We start from the raw sequence: 14,149 nt of genomic DNA, 5'->3' as shown, positions 1-14,149 counted from the left end.
ACCTATCTTTCAAGATGCCAACAACGGGAAAAAACAAGTCTGCACATAATTAGTACAATGCCTAAAACTTCTCATTTTTAACATAGCTGTAGCTATAAAATTGTATGTTACTTAGTGAGGAGCTTTCTAATATATTACCAAATTTCAATGTACTTTCAATGTACTCACAATACATTCCAGATTAATAAATAAATGTACAGTTAACACAATCCTGCATCTTTTCCTCAGGCAAAATCTTCTTTAACTTGTGATATTGACACATGCAGAATAAGGAAAAGCAACGACATCTAATGTGAACATACAGCCACGGCACACTCTCCTTGAATTTTGCACTTTAACAACGCAGTAGAAGACTTCTTGGTTTCACATTACAGGTGGTGCAGTGAAAAGGATGCAGTCCCGTACTCTGGGGTACATATAAGGCAGACTCACTCACTCACTGTTTGATTCTACACTTTATGAGCTAATTTTATTCTATGATTAAAAGTTTTAGAAAGACCTGTTGAAATAATTAAAATTCTTTCTGAGAGTCCTACTCACCACAGCTAAGTTTTACAGAACCCTGTCCTTTTACCCCTAACGTTACTTACATTAATAATTCTATTATTAGCGTTTTGTTTGTAACTGAAGAGAGTTTGTTTTAAATAGCTAAATGTAGCTCAGTGATATGGCCAGGCTGACTTCCCCTTTGTTTAAATGCAAAAATGTAATTAAAACATTGAAATTTCAACTGTCATTGTTTATTACTGTTTTGGCTACATTCTCTACAATTTCAGCAGCATCTTAAAGAGACAGTTATGTTTCTTTATATACAATGAAAACAAAATGGCTTGCAACATCAGAAACAAGAGCAACAGTTTAACTGTACAATACTAAATGAAAACCTGTGGTAATACAGCCTCCTTTTTCTGCAACATGGACAAAATTACATATAGGTATTCAGCATCATAAAAGGGACAGTAAAAAGAATAATGAATGGGAGAGAGATACACCGTTCTGAAAAATAAGTTTCTACCATACAAGGCAGTTAGAAAATGTTTCACGTATTTTAAAATATCTGTACAAGCCACAAGAAACATTTCCTTGTTGATAGGAATTTTCAGAAATAGAGAATAGCCATGAGCAACTTCTACATCTAGTATCAATGCGCTCTACAGGTTGAGAGCACAATAAACTGACTTAAAGAACTGTACTGTATATTGCCAACACAGATCTGTTTTACATGCCTTGATTGTTAATGAATTACCTACTCTTAATCTCTCTATAACGTACAGTTGACTTGCACCTTAAGGAGGTCATTTGATTCTTTTGCAAAAGTAAAAGCAACATCATTTAGCAGCAATTAAAAGCGCCTTGAGGGAGACTTAAAAAAAATACAATATCCAATTAGAAAAAGCCATACTTTAAACATTTGTACAGGAATAAGTTGCTGAAATTTAACTGAAAATATGACATCTGTACAACAATTTACAATAGAGCTAGAAGGGAATTTATCATTATTCCTGCATAGAACATTATACATGACCTGTTTGCATTTGGTTTCAAACTACTGCTTGCTTTTGTCAGAAGCCTGGAAAGTTTCACAAGTTTCAACACCACAGCAAGTATAATATTTTTAGAAAACTGAGCTGATTTCAAAATTTGCAATCTATTTGAGAAGTAAGTACCAGGAATTCCATATCACCCTTCCGATTTAAATTCAGTGAAAGAACACATTTTTGGAGGTACAAGCCTGAATTGCCACATAAAATACTATAATTTCATCTGAGAAATCTGATACAGAACTCGCACTTCTTACTTTGTTTTCAAAAGATCAACCTCTTGGAAAGATGGCAGTTTATTTACTTTATTACCAGGCACTGAATTTTTCCTGTGTTTTCAGATTTGCTCACTACCTTTCTTATATAAATAATGAAAAACTACCCTTCATGTTAGAACTTTCCAGTATCAACCAAATGTACTTAAAGTATTAAAAAGATTATTTACAATGTTCCCCAGAAAAAACTAAAAACCTTTTCTTCAGTCCTAAACACAGTATACCTGTTAGAGCGCAACAGGCAGCGTCATCCTTCAATGTTTAAAGGTTATTCTCAGAAGGGTACATTTATTCACAGTCCATGATCCATTCCAATCATACAAATGACACTATGTAGGAGGACTTCAGTCTGAAAACACAGTTATCAAACTTGTCCTGCGTAAAAACACTCAAATGCTTTCAAACTAAAGTCTGCATCTGGAAACTACACAAAGGTATCATGCCATTCCTCAGTCAGAGAAATTTCAGTATGAAATAATGCTTGAAGTAGGTGGTGTAGGTGATGCTGCTAGCCCAGTCATGTGCAAGTTTCCTGAAGAATTTGATCTCCTCATATGAGGGAGAAGATAAGGATCATTAGCCAGTTGGTGGACGTCAAATCTGTCCTCTTTTCGGTATGCTAAACAGCGTCTGATAAAGGCCTAGGAAAAAAAAAGGATAAAAAGTTACAACAGCCTTCCAAATAATGTCTGCTTACAAGCAAATAAACCCTTCCTCCCAGATAAAATTGTTCCTAAACACATTCTTATCCTTGTATAATTCAATTCAAAAGTGGTGTATTTTTTACTAGAGTCCAATGAAAGATGCAACATGTGTTGTAGTAGAAAAAAAATCATCTTGTAACAGCAAACCTAACATGGCTTAAAATGATCATACTATGAAATGTATATCCATGCACAGATAACAAAGTAGGAACTACATTTACAAGCAGAAACATTAGCATCTCACACAATCAGCACTCTGCCTGTGTTATCTCTGTTCAGCTTAGTAAGAACTAGAAGCAAATGTCAGAGGATTGAAAGAGTAGAGAGGAACTCCAAGGAACTTGTAAAAGCATCCAGTTGTGAAGAAGATGAAGAGTAAATGGAAAATCCACTAACAGAATTGCAGCATCTTAGCTGGCCTTTGACAACAGGTATTACCACATGTGTCATAACAGAATACAGCACAGAGTGAATTTTGACAATGGGGGTTGCCACGTTCATTAGACATTACTAACAGGCTATTCAAAAAAAAAAAACCTACCTGGAACTCCTTTCCCAGAAAAAACAATCCCATCTGTTTAAAAATATCTGAAAAAAATCTCTGTCTAGCTTCAGGTCTGTTAAACCTTGAGACACTATGCTGTCATACATTTAGGTCCATATGATGTGTGTCAATCATTTCATGCTGCAAGTTTCTGCCAAGTCTGATGTCTAGCACACACAGAACACTCAGTCTCCTGGGAGCTTGGGCTTCAACATTTAATGATAGAAAATCCTTACTTTTGCTATAGAACTGATTAGCACATCATTACTTAATAATTTAGAATTTAATTTAAAAGAATTACATATCCAAAGACCCTTGCTACAATTTACTTCAATCACTTACATATTCAGCATGAACAAAGTACAAAATAAAAATCATGCGCATTTGTTAATATATATTCACGTTTTTGGACATTCTGGATTTTAAACAAATTCTTCATAATAAATCCTTCATAACAAATGAGCTGTTAAGAGTTTTTTTTGAAAGTTCCTCAGAATAACCATTTGTTTCTAAAATCTTTGTAAAATACTTCATGCTTCTGTGACATTGTAGACACATTACTATAATGCAAAGCAGAATATTGCACAAAACAGAAAAAAGTGACAAAGATCAAAGCACAGTTACATTCTGAAAACTAACAATGTCATTTCAGCTTCCATATTTATTTCATTTCCATATTTTCCAAATCAAAATTTTCGCTTACAAGCTGTTTTTTCCAATTGCCAAGTCTATAAATCTGAAAGACAATTTGGCTTCCACATAGTCATCATAAACAGTCTGAATTTAGAAGTCAGTTTGCAATTGTTTTATGGTGCTTCCACCACAGAATAATTTCTCTCTCACAGCTATCGTGACAATGTTAATAAGAGTAGAGAATAATAAAGGTTTATTTTAGTCTTTCAAACAAACGGAATGTGGAATACATAGAGAACACAAAACTACTGTTAAATAAGTTGCCAATTCTACATCAGAAACATGCTGAATTGTCTATTGTCTCCTGATATTCTCTACGTAAACACTGCTAATCACCAAGAGAAATGTGAAGTTAAAGGATAAGGATGTAAACTACAAAAACGTGATGTTATCAGTTACATGATGTGTATTTACCAACTGCATTCTAGGGACACGATTTTTCCAAATTGGGGTAAAAATACAGGACAAATTATAATTCTTGAACCAGTTACCAAATTTTCACAACCCCAACAGCAACTCATTCAGTAAAGCTACTTCTAGAAAATGTAACCAACAGAAGCATACCACAAATTGTAACAACACATTTATGTAGCAAAAGGACACCTATTTTCCTGGGAAGCTACAACCTCTAGAATTATGCTTCCTTTCCTTTTAATCTTCAGAAGCTGAATCTTCTCTTGTCTTAATATCCTCTAATTTTTTGCAGCTTGTGTCCCAAAACTAAGTATTTTTACTTAGTTGTTGAAACCAGAAGAAGCATTCTACTATTTTGGCACTGCTTTCAACAAGGACTCCTCTTGCATCTGGCCATGAAAATCTATTTCAGGTATCATGACAGTTTTACAAACAAGTAGCCCATACATAAAGTTTTCCTCCTTTTTCACAGAACTGGAATAAATGTTATAGATGCTCGTAGCAGCAATCATTTTTGGAAACCATCTTAATCTGTTCTCTAAACAGCTGGTCTGTGCAGATGAGTTTGATACTACTGTTTAAAAGCGTTTCAAACACAGGAAACATTGCCATGTGCACCTTCATGGCAGCTCAACTATTTTGTCAGTCTGGTATCCTGAACCAGCATCAGCATATTTTAATCTTGATTTTAAGAATATGTGTTTTTAAACTCTGCTTTGAGTTAATGCACACATAATATGACCTTTCAAGGGAAGAGTAGTAACAGGCACATTTTCCAGGTATTCTGTAGTCAAATAGTTCTTTAAGCCAAAAAGGCTGGACAGAATAAATGTTCGYTATTTTCAGAAAGAACTTGTTACTGTTTGCAGAAGTATTTCGTAAGAACATGTAGTGAGACAGCCTAGGTAAGACAGTTAAAATCTTCTTGGAAAAAGCAAAGCAGACTATTTTTGAGAAGGTCTACTTTGAAGCCCACTTGCAAATTTTTGGAATACACAGTCTTGTTTTCAAGCATGCGATTTTAAAAAGTCCCAAAATAAATTTGCTGTAAAAATAAAAACATCAAAATATTAGTCCTCCATTATGTTTTCCTACAGATGTTTAGTTACTACATCCCACAGCATCATTAAGTTAACAGTAATTTTATAGTGGAATACTTAAAAATAAATGATGCGAGTTTTAATTGTTACTCAGAGATCATATGAAAAGTTACCTTGGCTTCATTGCTTACAACAGGTTTAACAGGGAACTGAACTTCTGTGGCTTTTAATATTGTATTTTCTTGTAAGATGTCTTGCTGCGACTGATTGTGGCCAAATGGCTGAAAAATAAGCACACAATTTTATTGAGAGTTATCCAACTATTTTGATTTCATAAATACACCAGACTTTAATTTATGCTATAGTAAGATGTTTCAGTGCTAATACAAATTTCTAACCATTCCTTAAAGACAAAAGTTTTAGTCAAGATTTTCTACATTGCTTGCAAAATCAGTGCACAGCAACAGAAAAGTAACACAAGTTATTTTCCGCATAGATTCACATCTTTATGACTATAGTTCAGCATCTACTGGAAAACAGGCATTTACACTAAAGCTCTAAGACTTTCAAACAAAGTTTTCCATACCTTTCTACCATAAAGACACTGGAAAAAGATGACTCCAACTGACCATACATCAACTTTATTAGAAATCTTTGGTGGTTCTTTGCCAACTACAAAACACTCTGGAGGCAAATACCTGGAAAACAAAACATGCACCTCTGTCTCTGCAAGCAGATGTATGGAATCACTAGAACTTGCTTGATATCAAATTATTCAAACACTTCATATACAGATTTCTGATTTTCTGACAACTGTACAGTTACATTAAGATCCTCATTCCAATACCTTGCACACCCATCAAAACTGACATTACAATTCTTTCAATAGCCAGACACTCAAATAGAGGATAAATTTCATACAAGGCCAAATACTAAAACTCTTTACCAAAAATCACTAATTATCATTAATTTTTCAAGTACTGGGATCCTAGGTTAAATATGTATCTTCTCCCTCTAACAGAACAAGAAAAGATAAAAGCCATACAGGGTGTTTTACAGCAATGCTTGGTCAGTGACCAAGGATAATGCAGATATGGCTTAAAGACCTTTTACCTAATTTTTCAGTATGAATGTTGATATTAACCAGAGAGGCAGATGGTAGACAAAGGTGATGGCTATTTACATTCCCATAACCTGCATGGAAGCCATACTTATAAAGATGGAAGTTGAGGAACTACTTATACCACTCAAATTATAAAAGAACTGATGAAATGGAATCTCCTTTAAAAAACAAAGAAAAACAAATCTATCAACACGGGGGCAGCTAAGTATTATTGGCTGTGGTACCTAAAATTAAAAAGGGCATAAAAATTATCAGAGCAGCTACAGACAAGACATTCTTTCATCAACAGTATATAAGGCTTTAGAAAAAATTTTGAAGAAACACTTATGGAAACGGAAGTGTGTGCAAAATGAGATAAGAATACAACATGAGTGTGACTTTTGCATGGCATCACATAATCTCTTCTGGGACACTGGTGTACAATTCTGATTGCCACTTGCAAGAAAGATGAGCATAAACTGATGCAAGTGCAAAGAAAAGCTATTAAGATGGTCGGAAGAATGGAGAGCCTACAGTTCAGAAAAAAAATATGAAGGCTATAAATACACAAGGGAGCAAGCACCAGGAAGGGAAACAACCTATGTCAGAGGAGAACAGTGTTAGCACAGGAACAAGCAAGTATAAACTGGCCACAAATAAACACAGTCTGTAAATTAGAAGATTAGGTTTCTAATGATCAGAGAAGTGAGGTTATGGAACAGACTTCAAATCAGATTACTGGGGACAAAAACACTACCTAAATTTAATACAAACGTTGGTAAGTTTACAAAAGAGATTATATGACCTAACTGCCCAGAAAAGCAGGTAACTGGGTCCAGTGACTGAGGAAATCCCTTCCAGTACTATGTTCCTGGGAATCTGTGTGATTTGCCTTACACAGACTTATCCCCACCTCAAACTCATTCAAAATATTTTCTTTCCTTAAAGAAGATTTTAGTATCAGAGAAAGTGTTAATTAGAAACACAGCTTCATCATGAATCTAATATGGTCAAAGACCTTTTTCAGTCTTGGTTTATAGCACTACTAGTGTATACGGCACTTCAGATGAAATCCAAAGGTCAAAATTTTTGATGTCTATTCCTAAAATTGCATGTTTAAATTCATGTTTAAATACATAAAGCACTAATAAGAGTAGCAAAAGCCTAACACTTCTAAAACGCTTCAACTTGAATTACTGTCTTTCCATGGCATGCACACATTGGTGTTTGTGCAAGACTATGTGTGTTTGCTTTCTTAAAAATTCTCAAGGAAAAGGCAAAATTATACTATGTGCAGCTTTTGAATATGGGAAAAAGTTGAAGAACAAATGGGAATCATACTGGCCTCTCTGTTTAGAGTTAGGTTTGAGCTCCTGGCTTTGATCTTGCTAGAGGCAGAACAAGAGAAGGAGAAAAAGAGCAAATGAATTGACAAATAATAACCTGGTCAATACAGGCATTCTACTACTCTATCCACCCAGACATAGGCTCAAACAGCTACTATGCCAAGAATAAGCTCCATTACTAAAGAACGAATTCTAGAAACACCATTTCTGTAAGTAATGAAAAGCTTCTTGTCACTTTGTTCTGTAGGAAACTCCAAAATTTCAGGTTTTTGGACAAGCATGCAAGTGCACGTAGAAAATAAGTCACAGCTGCTGAGCTGTCATTAACCTTTAGGATGGAGGAGTAAACACTCTTTTGTCCTAAGGACATTACCTTCTGGCAATCCCTGCTCTAGGATTTCCAAGGACTAAGCACCCACACTTAATCATTGCAGCTCTGTCAAATGTCTTCAACCACCTACAGCCAAAGATTAAACACCTGCTTCTTCTGGAAATTGTGTTTCTAAATATTGTGAAGTACAGCATAATGATCATCTCCACAGTATATATACTCTTATCTTGCTTCACTTATGTGACCATTCTGTAACATTCAGCAATATTAAGATCCAGAGTGTTGCATAAAAATCTTTGTCATCCTTTTCAATATTTTTAATCTGAGCTGTCTTTGCAAAACTGGTTTTACAAGAGCATTTTTGAAATCCAAACAAAGACCCAGAGCTTAAATGACAAATTCAAACCAAGCATTACCAGTAAGTTCCTGCTCCCTGTGAAGTTAAGTCCATTCCATCCACACCGTAGCTATCATCATCCATTATTTTGGACAGGCCAAAATCAGTAATTTTTATTTCTCCACATGCTGTTCCATCTACAAGAAGTATATTACCTAACCAGAGGAGAAAGAAAAAAAAAAAAGAAAAAGAAAAAAGAATATTTTGTACCTCAAAAAAAGCTAAGAGAACGCTTAAATGTTCAAAACCAGCTTCAATCTTCAGGAACATCTGACTTAATGAAGTGTCAGTGACAACTTTATATCCTCAACTCTAGAGCAATTTGACTAGGACAAATTTTAGTGCAGTCTCTGTCATCTGAAATGGTTCCCTCAGGAGCTGCTGGACATTGAGGAAACACCAAAATATAGCCATACACCAATCACAATGAAATTTCATACTTTTCTGCCTACAACAAATCCTACACTACAGGCTTCAGGGCTTGCATATGCCACAAAATAGTGCCAAGAGATGGCTGTAACATGAAGAATCTAACCCCATGTATTAAAGTTACACAATATTTTCTTGATATAAAAAAAATTTGATTAAGCTCCTTTAAATAGGAACAATAAGACTATAAGAATACATTCCGTACAATTCCATAACATGATAAAAATCTGTATGAGCAATTTACTACACAGGAGCAAGGAAACAGCCTAGCACTAAGAGTTACATCAAAAACTCCACTATATATACTTGGAAGTATTACAGAATAAAGTACATAAAGAATACAAGTATCATATATATAAGGTGGTAATGAAGGCTATGGATTCAAAACAGAATAAATAACTTATGACAATGCTCATTATTTTTATTACTGGAAACCTTGATTAAGATTTAGGGAGAGATCTGAATAAGGGCAGCATTTAGTTTCCCGAAAAAAGCAAAACAGTTTTAGATGAAGAGGTGGCACAAAAAGATGATGATCACAAAAAGATGAATTTGGAATTAGTTAGGAAAAAGATTTACAGTATAGAAAAGTTCTGTAAAGTCCTAGTTTGAAGTTGTTGAACTGGCATGCAGAGAGTGATAGACTACCTACTTCAATCTTTTACCAGCTACGAAATACAAAAGGGAAAAAATTATTTACAAATCAGCATTACACAGTGTCCAGACAGGACTGAGCCAACTAATGATCTTATCTATTTACATTGTTAAGTATTAGCATATGTATCTGCTATGTGCTCCAGAAATTTCTTCTACAAACTAAAATCAAAATAATTCGTAGTAGAAAAGTTACAACAGACACTTCCAAAGACATACAAATGATTTTGGCAATAAAACTAGAAAGAGAAGTATGCATTTTTTTCAGATGTTTAAAATAAACCTGACATACAGAAGATAATTTTGGTATTTTCAGGCATGAATTACAAATAAAATAAAGGAGAAAAAAGAAAATGACATTTTCAATTGTAACATTCCCCATTTACCTGGTTTAAGATCATAGTGTATAATAGGGGGCTTGATCTCATTGAGATACCGTAGTGCATTTACTATTTGCATTACAATGGACCTAGCTTCCTTCTCTGACATTAATTTATGTTGCTTGAGATAGAAATCCAAGTCATTGCCTTCACAGTATTCTAACACCGTGCAAAACCTAGGGCAGATTCAGAGATACAACATTAAATAACGTATCAAACGGCACAACCACAAAGGGAGATATGACAACCTAGTTTGATACTGACAAGTTTAACAACAGCTGCCTGAACATTGAACTATATGAATTAAATCGTTAATAAAACGCATGGCAGAGCAATTAGCTTATAGGAACCTGACATCAATTGGAGCATTCATATTTACCGAAAAAGAAACTGCATACATATTGAAGTGAGATTAAGTAAAAAAAAACACCCTTATTTATGTAAGCAAGTTTCTTGATGAGAAAATACATTTGCTATCCCTTAGAGATGTGACACAATTTCACACAAAAAGGTGCAGCCCAGCAACCACGGGACACACTTAGGTGAGAGATGCAGCTGACATCATTTAGTCTTGGAAATTTGTCTATGCTACAGCAGCCTTTTCAGGCTGCCCTACCGCAGCCCTTGCTCTGCCCAAAAACATTACAGCAGCACATGCTTGTTTTGCCCTCAGGATATCTCATAGGATTTGCTAGTCAGTTGTTGCAAATCAGTGTTTTCAATCACTTCATGTAATGCCTGAAATATTTATCTGAGACATAATACATAATTCTGCAACTACAGGTTTTTTGGAGTCCCCTTAAGGAAACACGAAACCTTTTGGCTGCAGGTAAGAGCATATTCTTTATGTTCAAATATTCTTTAAGGTTTTTTTTTTAAATCTAAATTACAATACTAAAATCATTAGCAAGTTCTAGAATATGTACCATTTTATGTACTTACGTATCTGTATCCAGAGAGAAGTAGTCATATAGTTTAACTATCCTGGGGTGATCCAGTTCTTTGTGTATTCTATACTCTCTGCAGGCATGTCTAAAAGAAGATGGATATGTTAACTTTCTATARTCAATAAAATACTATTCAATCTAACATATGAAGCGTAAGTCATTAATATTTACTTGTGGTAGTTTTCTTTCTTTTCATCTCTCCAGCTTTTGTTAAGCTGGTGAATCTTCACAGCAGCATATCTTTGTTCATAAAGATCAAAAGCCTAAAAACAAAACAAAAAGCCCCCCACAAATATGGGAAAGTTATAACCAAAGATGATAAAAATAACACCCAATAAAGAGAGAAAAAATGGCATGTAATTCACAGGTCTATTAACTATTAATATTTTTATTTGTTTTAAAAAAAATCTATAGAGGTATTCAAAGTTCCCTTTGTGTTACATTTTATGTAAAAAACACCTCACAGACATGAACAGCAGGTTAATTTGAAATATACTAACTTTATTTGCTATTTTACAAATATCTTTCAGTTCTTTCAGTTTCACTTTAAAGAGCCACTTTCAGTTTAAAGAGCCAGAGTGCTTCATTAGATAAATTATCATAATATTAGAATTTTTTTCAACTCCCTCTCTGCTTTTCCTATCCAGAAGACTTCTGCTAATTTGGAAAAGCCCCCAAACATAAAACTATGAAGTCATAAATTTGTCAGTATGACTAGCTTCTTAAGATACGAAAGTGGTCAAGTTATCTAAGGTCCTAAAAGCAAGTGCTCTTTTCTACAGCTGCAGACAGATGTCTCAGAAGAGCTACGTTTTTTTTTTTGTTTTTTTTTAAATAGTCTTCTACAGCAAGGTTTAGTTTCTAATGGTTTTCATTCTTGGCATACATATAAGCAATCATGAAGTCACAGCCTGGCTTCCTCCCTGTCAATAACACGGCTTTTGGTTATATAGCTTTGAAGCCCTGCAATGGTACCTCCCTCCATGAGTTAATCAAGGAGTTTGCTCAACCAGCGTTTAATGAGTATACCACATTAAAATCTGCCTGCCTGTTTAGCACCCCTCCTACTCCCCAAAATTAAATATACAAACACACATGGCTCTGAAACATTAGATTTAACAGACCCAACACACACTACCTTGTATACTTCACTGAAGCCACCTCGGCCAAGTAAATGGAGTAACAAATACCGTTCATTCAACGTGGGGTGATCTTTAAACCTTGAAAGAAAAGACAATTTCAGCTAATTCTGTTCAAGACATACAAGTAAAGCCTAATATTTAGACCTCTTAACATTATTTCTCAAATGTGACTTTCTTTTTACTGGAGATATCCAATACGCTAAACAGTATTTCACCATGTGTGACTTTACGACAAAATTATACAACATGGCTGATTTTGATCTCTTAACTATTTAGCCTACAACTGCCATCACATCATCATCATCAAATCACTCAATTTGCTAACTTTTGGTCATGTTTCTCTATTTTGTGAGGATAAGAAAAGCACTCTTGAGACTTAACATGACCCCTTGCCAATTCACTACAAACACTACGCTCATGATAACTCACCAGGGAAAATACTATTCTGTTTTGTCCTAATTTTTTTATTTTGAAACAAAAGCACCAATCGTCAACGGCAATAATTGTTGATAACAGCAATAGTAACAGTAGTAACAGCAGTATCCTCTTGTATTCTGTGACGTGAATGTTTGGTCAGGACTTTACAGTGCCAGACGCCCTTACTCCAATCATAATTCCAAGCAGGAAGTTCTCCTTGTACTTCACTTTTACAATTAAAAGAGAACACACACATTATTAGGTATTCTGAAGTTGTACCGAAAAGTCCAAGATTAGAGATACACCTGATAACTTCTGTACAAGAACTATGTTATTTTTTATTTTTGTCCGCACCTATCATGGGGCAGGGGGAGGTGAATGAATACTCATCGCATTTCTACCACAATGATGAGACATCTACGCTCACCTGTTGCTCACCAGTCTAAGGCCCGCTGCCAGTTATACTCCACAGAAAAATTTAAGGAAGGGTTTTGTGCAAGAGTCTGCTAACAGGTCACCCCATCCCTCCATATGCTGTTCTTTGTTGCTATTAAGTATGATTTTGGAGGCACGGCCACAGATATTCAAGTGTCTGAGGGAAGATGCATATTCTTACTTACTGTGGCCTCTTTTGTAAATATAACTTTCATTTTCTCCACTATAAAACATATATTTGAACGTTCAAGAAAAAAAATTATCATAAATAGCAAGCAATGTACTCAGTGTAGAAAAATTTTAAAGATTTAGAGATAGCATTCTTAAGAGATGGACATTACGCGATCAGTAGCCCAATTCTTGAATATCACATTCTAAAATTTTAGATTCATATTTTCTTGGCCTTTCTACTACATCTATGCCCCCAGTAGGAATCGACCTTGTGAACGCTACCACCTTTCCTCTCCACTACTACTTTTGCTACTCCATGCAGCTCTGTCCCTCAAGATCTGCACTTTGCAGATAACTCCAGCATCACGCGGGCTCTAAACCCAGACAGGGAAGGCCTAACCTATACTCTCAAGTTGTCCTGTTATCCCAGTGCAGTTATAAAGAACAAATGCAGACATACAAGCTTACCCAGCTCTAATCTGGGCAATACAAAATTTCCTATTTCTCATTGCTAAGCATGGAACACAAAACATGTGAGTTTGTAGTCTATTTTAATACTGTACCATGACTTTACACATTTTGGGAGCAGGGGAAGGGAGTGCACAAGTAGAAAGATGCGGAGGGGAATGTTGCTAGAACAAGAAAGAGGGCTTGGCACTGCTCCAGAGCTAGAAGTTGAAAACCCAACAGGATTCGCGTGTCAGGACCCAAAGGACGCTCTGCTTCAGAACAAGACCTCCCCCTTATCAAACGACCGAGTCACCAAGACATGTTAGCAAAAAATGTGGGGGCCACAGAACTAAACCACTGTTCAATTGCTTGTCMGTTCTATACTATCTTTGTAAGCTGCAGCTTGGCCACTTGGTAAATACCTAAGTCTAAACCCTCACAAGAACATGAGCATGCAAGACAGAAAGCTTTTCATTTTCTACCATAAAATGTGCCAGCAGCTACTGCAGAAAATGAGCAGTGAAGCTGCAGAATTCTGTTTATCCATGTAATGTAACTCTGTTTTCAACAGGGACTGTAATTTGGACATTCCTTGCACCATATACACAATATTTTCGTAGACAAAGCCTGTCATTTTTTAATGTGGCATTTATTACTTCTTGTTGAAAAATCCCATTCATTTTTTCTTAATACAAACAATTAAGATAAAGAAAGTTGTCATTTAACCTGCAAAGAAC

At 35.2% G+C, this 14,149-nt stretch overlaps 1 protein-coding gene across 3 annotated transcripts in view; it reads right to left on the bottom strand.

Annotated features, from left to right (window-relative positions):
- Positions 1 to 718: 718 nt before the first annotated feature.
- Positions 719 to 14,149, bottom strand: part of TLK1 (tousled like kinase 1) — a 64,525-nt gene continuing 51,094 nt past the window's right edge. For 2 of the 3 annotated variants that reach the window (XM_026061401.1, XM_026061402.1), the window contains 8 exons: positions 11,936 to 12,017; positions 10,969 to 11,060; positions 10,793 to 10,882; positions 9,857 to 10,026; positions 8,407 to 8,542; positions 5,798 to 5,909; positions 5,385 to 5,492; positions 719 to 2,457 (listed from right to left, as the gene is read on the bottom strand). In XM_026061401.1, the coding sequence (XP_025917186.1) occupies positions 2,281 to 2,457; positions 5,385 to 5,492; positions 5,798 to 5,909; positions 8,407 to 8,542; positions 9,857 to 10,026; positions 10,793 to 10,882; positions 10,969 to 11,060; positions 11,936 to 12,017 (967 nt within the window). In that variant the 3' untranslated portion in view covers positions 719 to 2,280. The other variant, XM_026061403.1, reaches the window with a different exon arrangement.

Source organism: Apteryx rowi, unplaced genomic scaffold, assembly GCF_003343035.1.
Source record: "Apteryx rowi isolate R43461 unplaced genomic scaffold, aptRow1 scaffold_180, whole genome shotgun sequence".
NCBI classification, from domain to species: Eukaryota; Metazoa; Chordata; class Aves; order Apterygiformes; family Apterygidae; genus Apteryx; species Apteryx rowi.
This window is presented reverse-complemented; position numbering and strand designations above follow the sequence as displayed.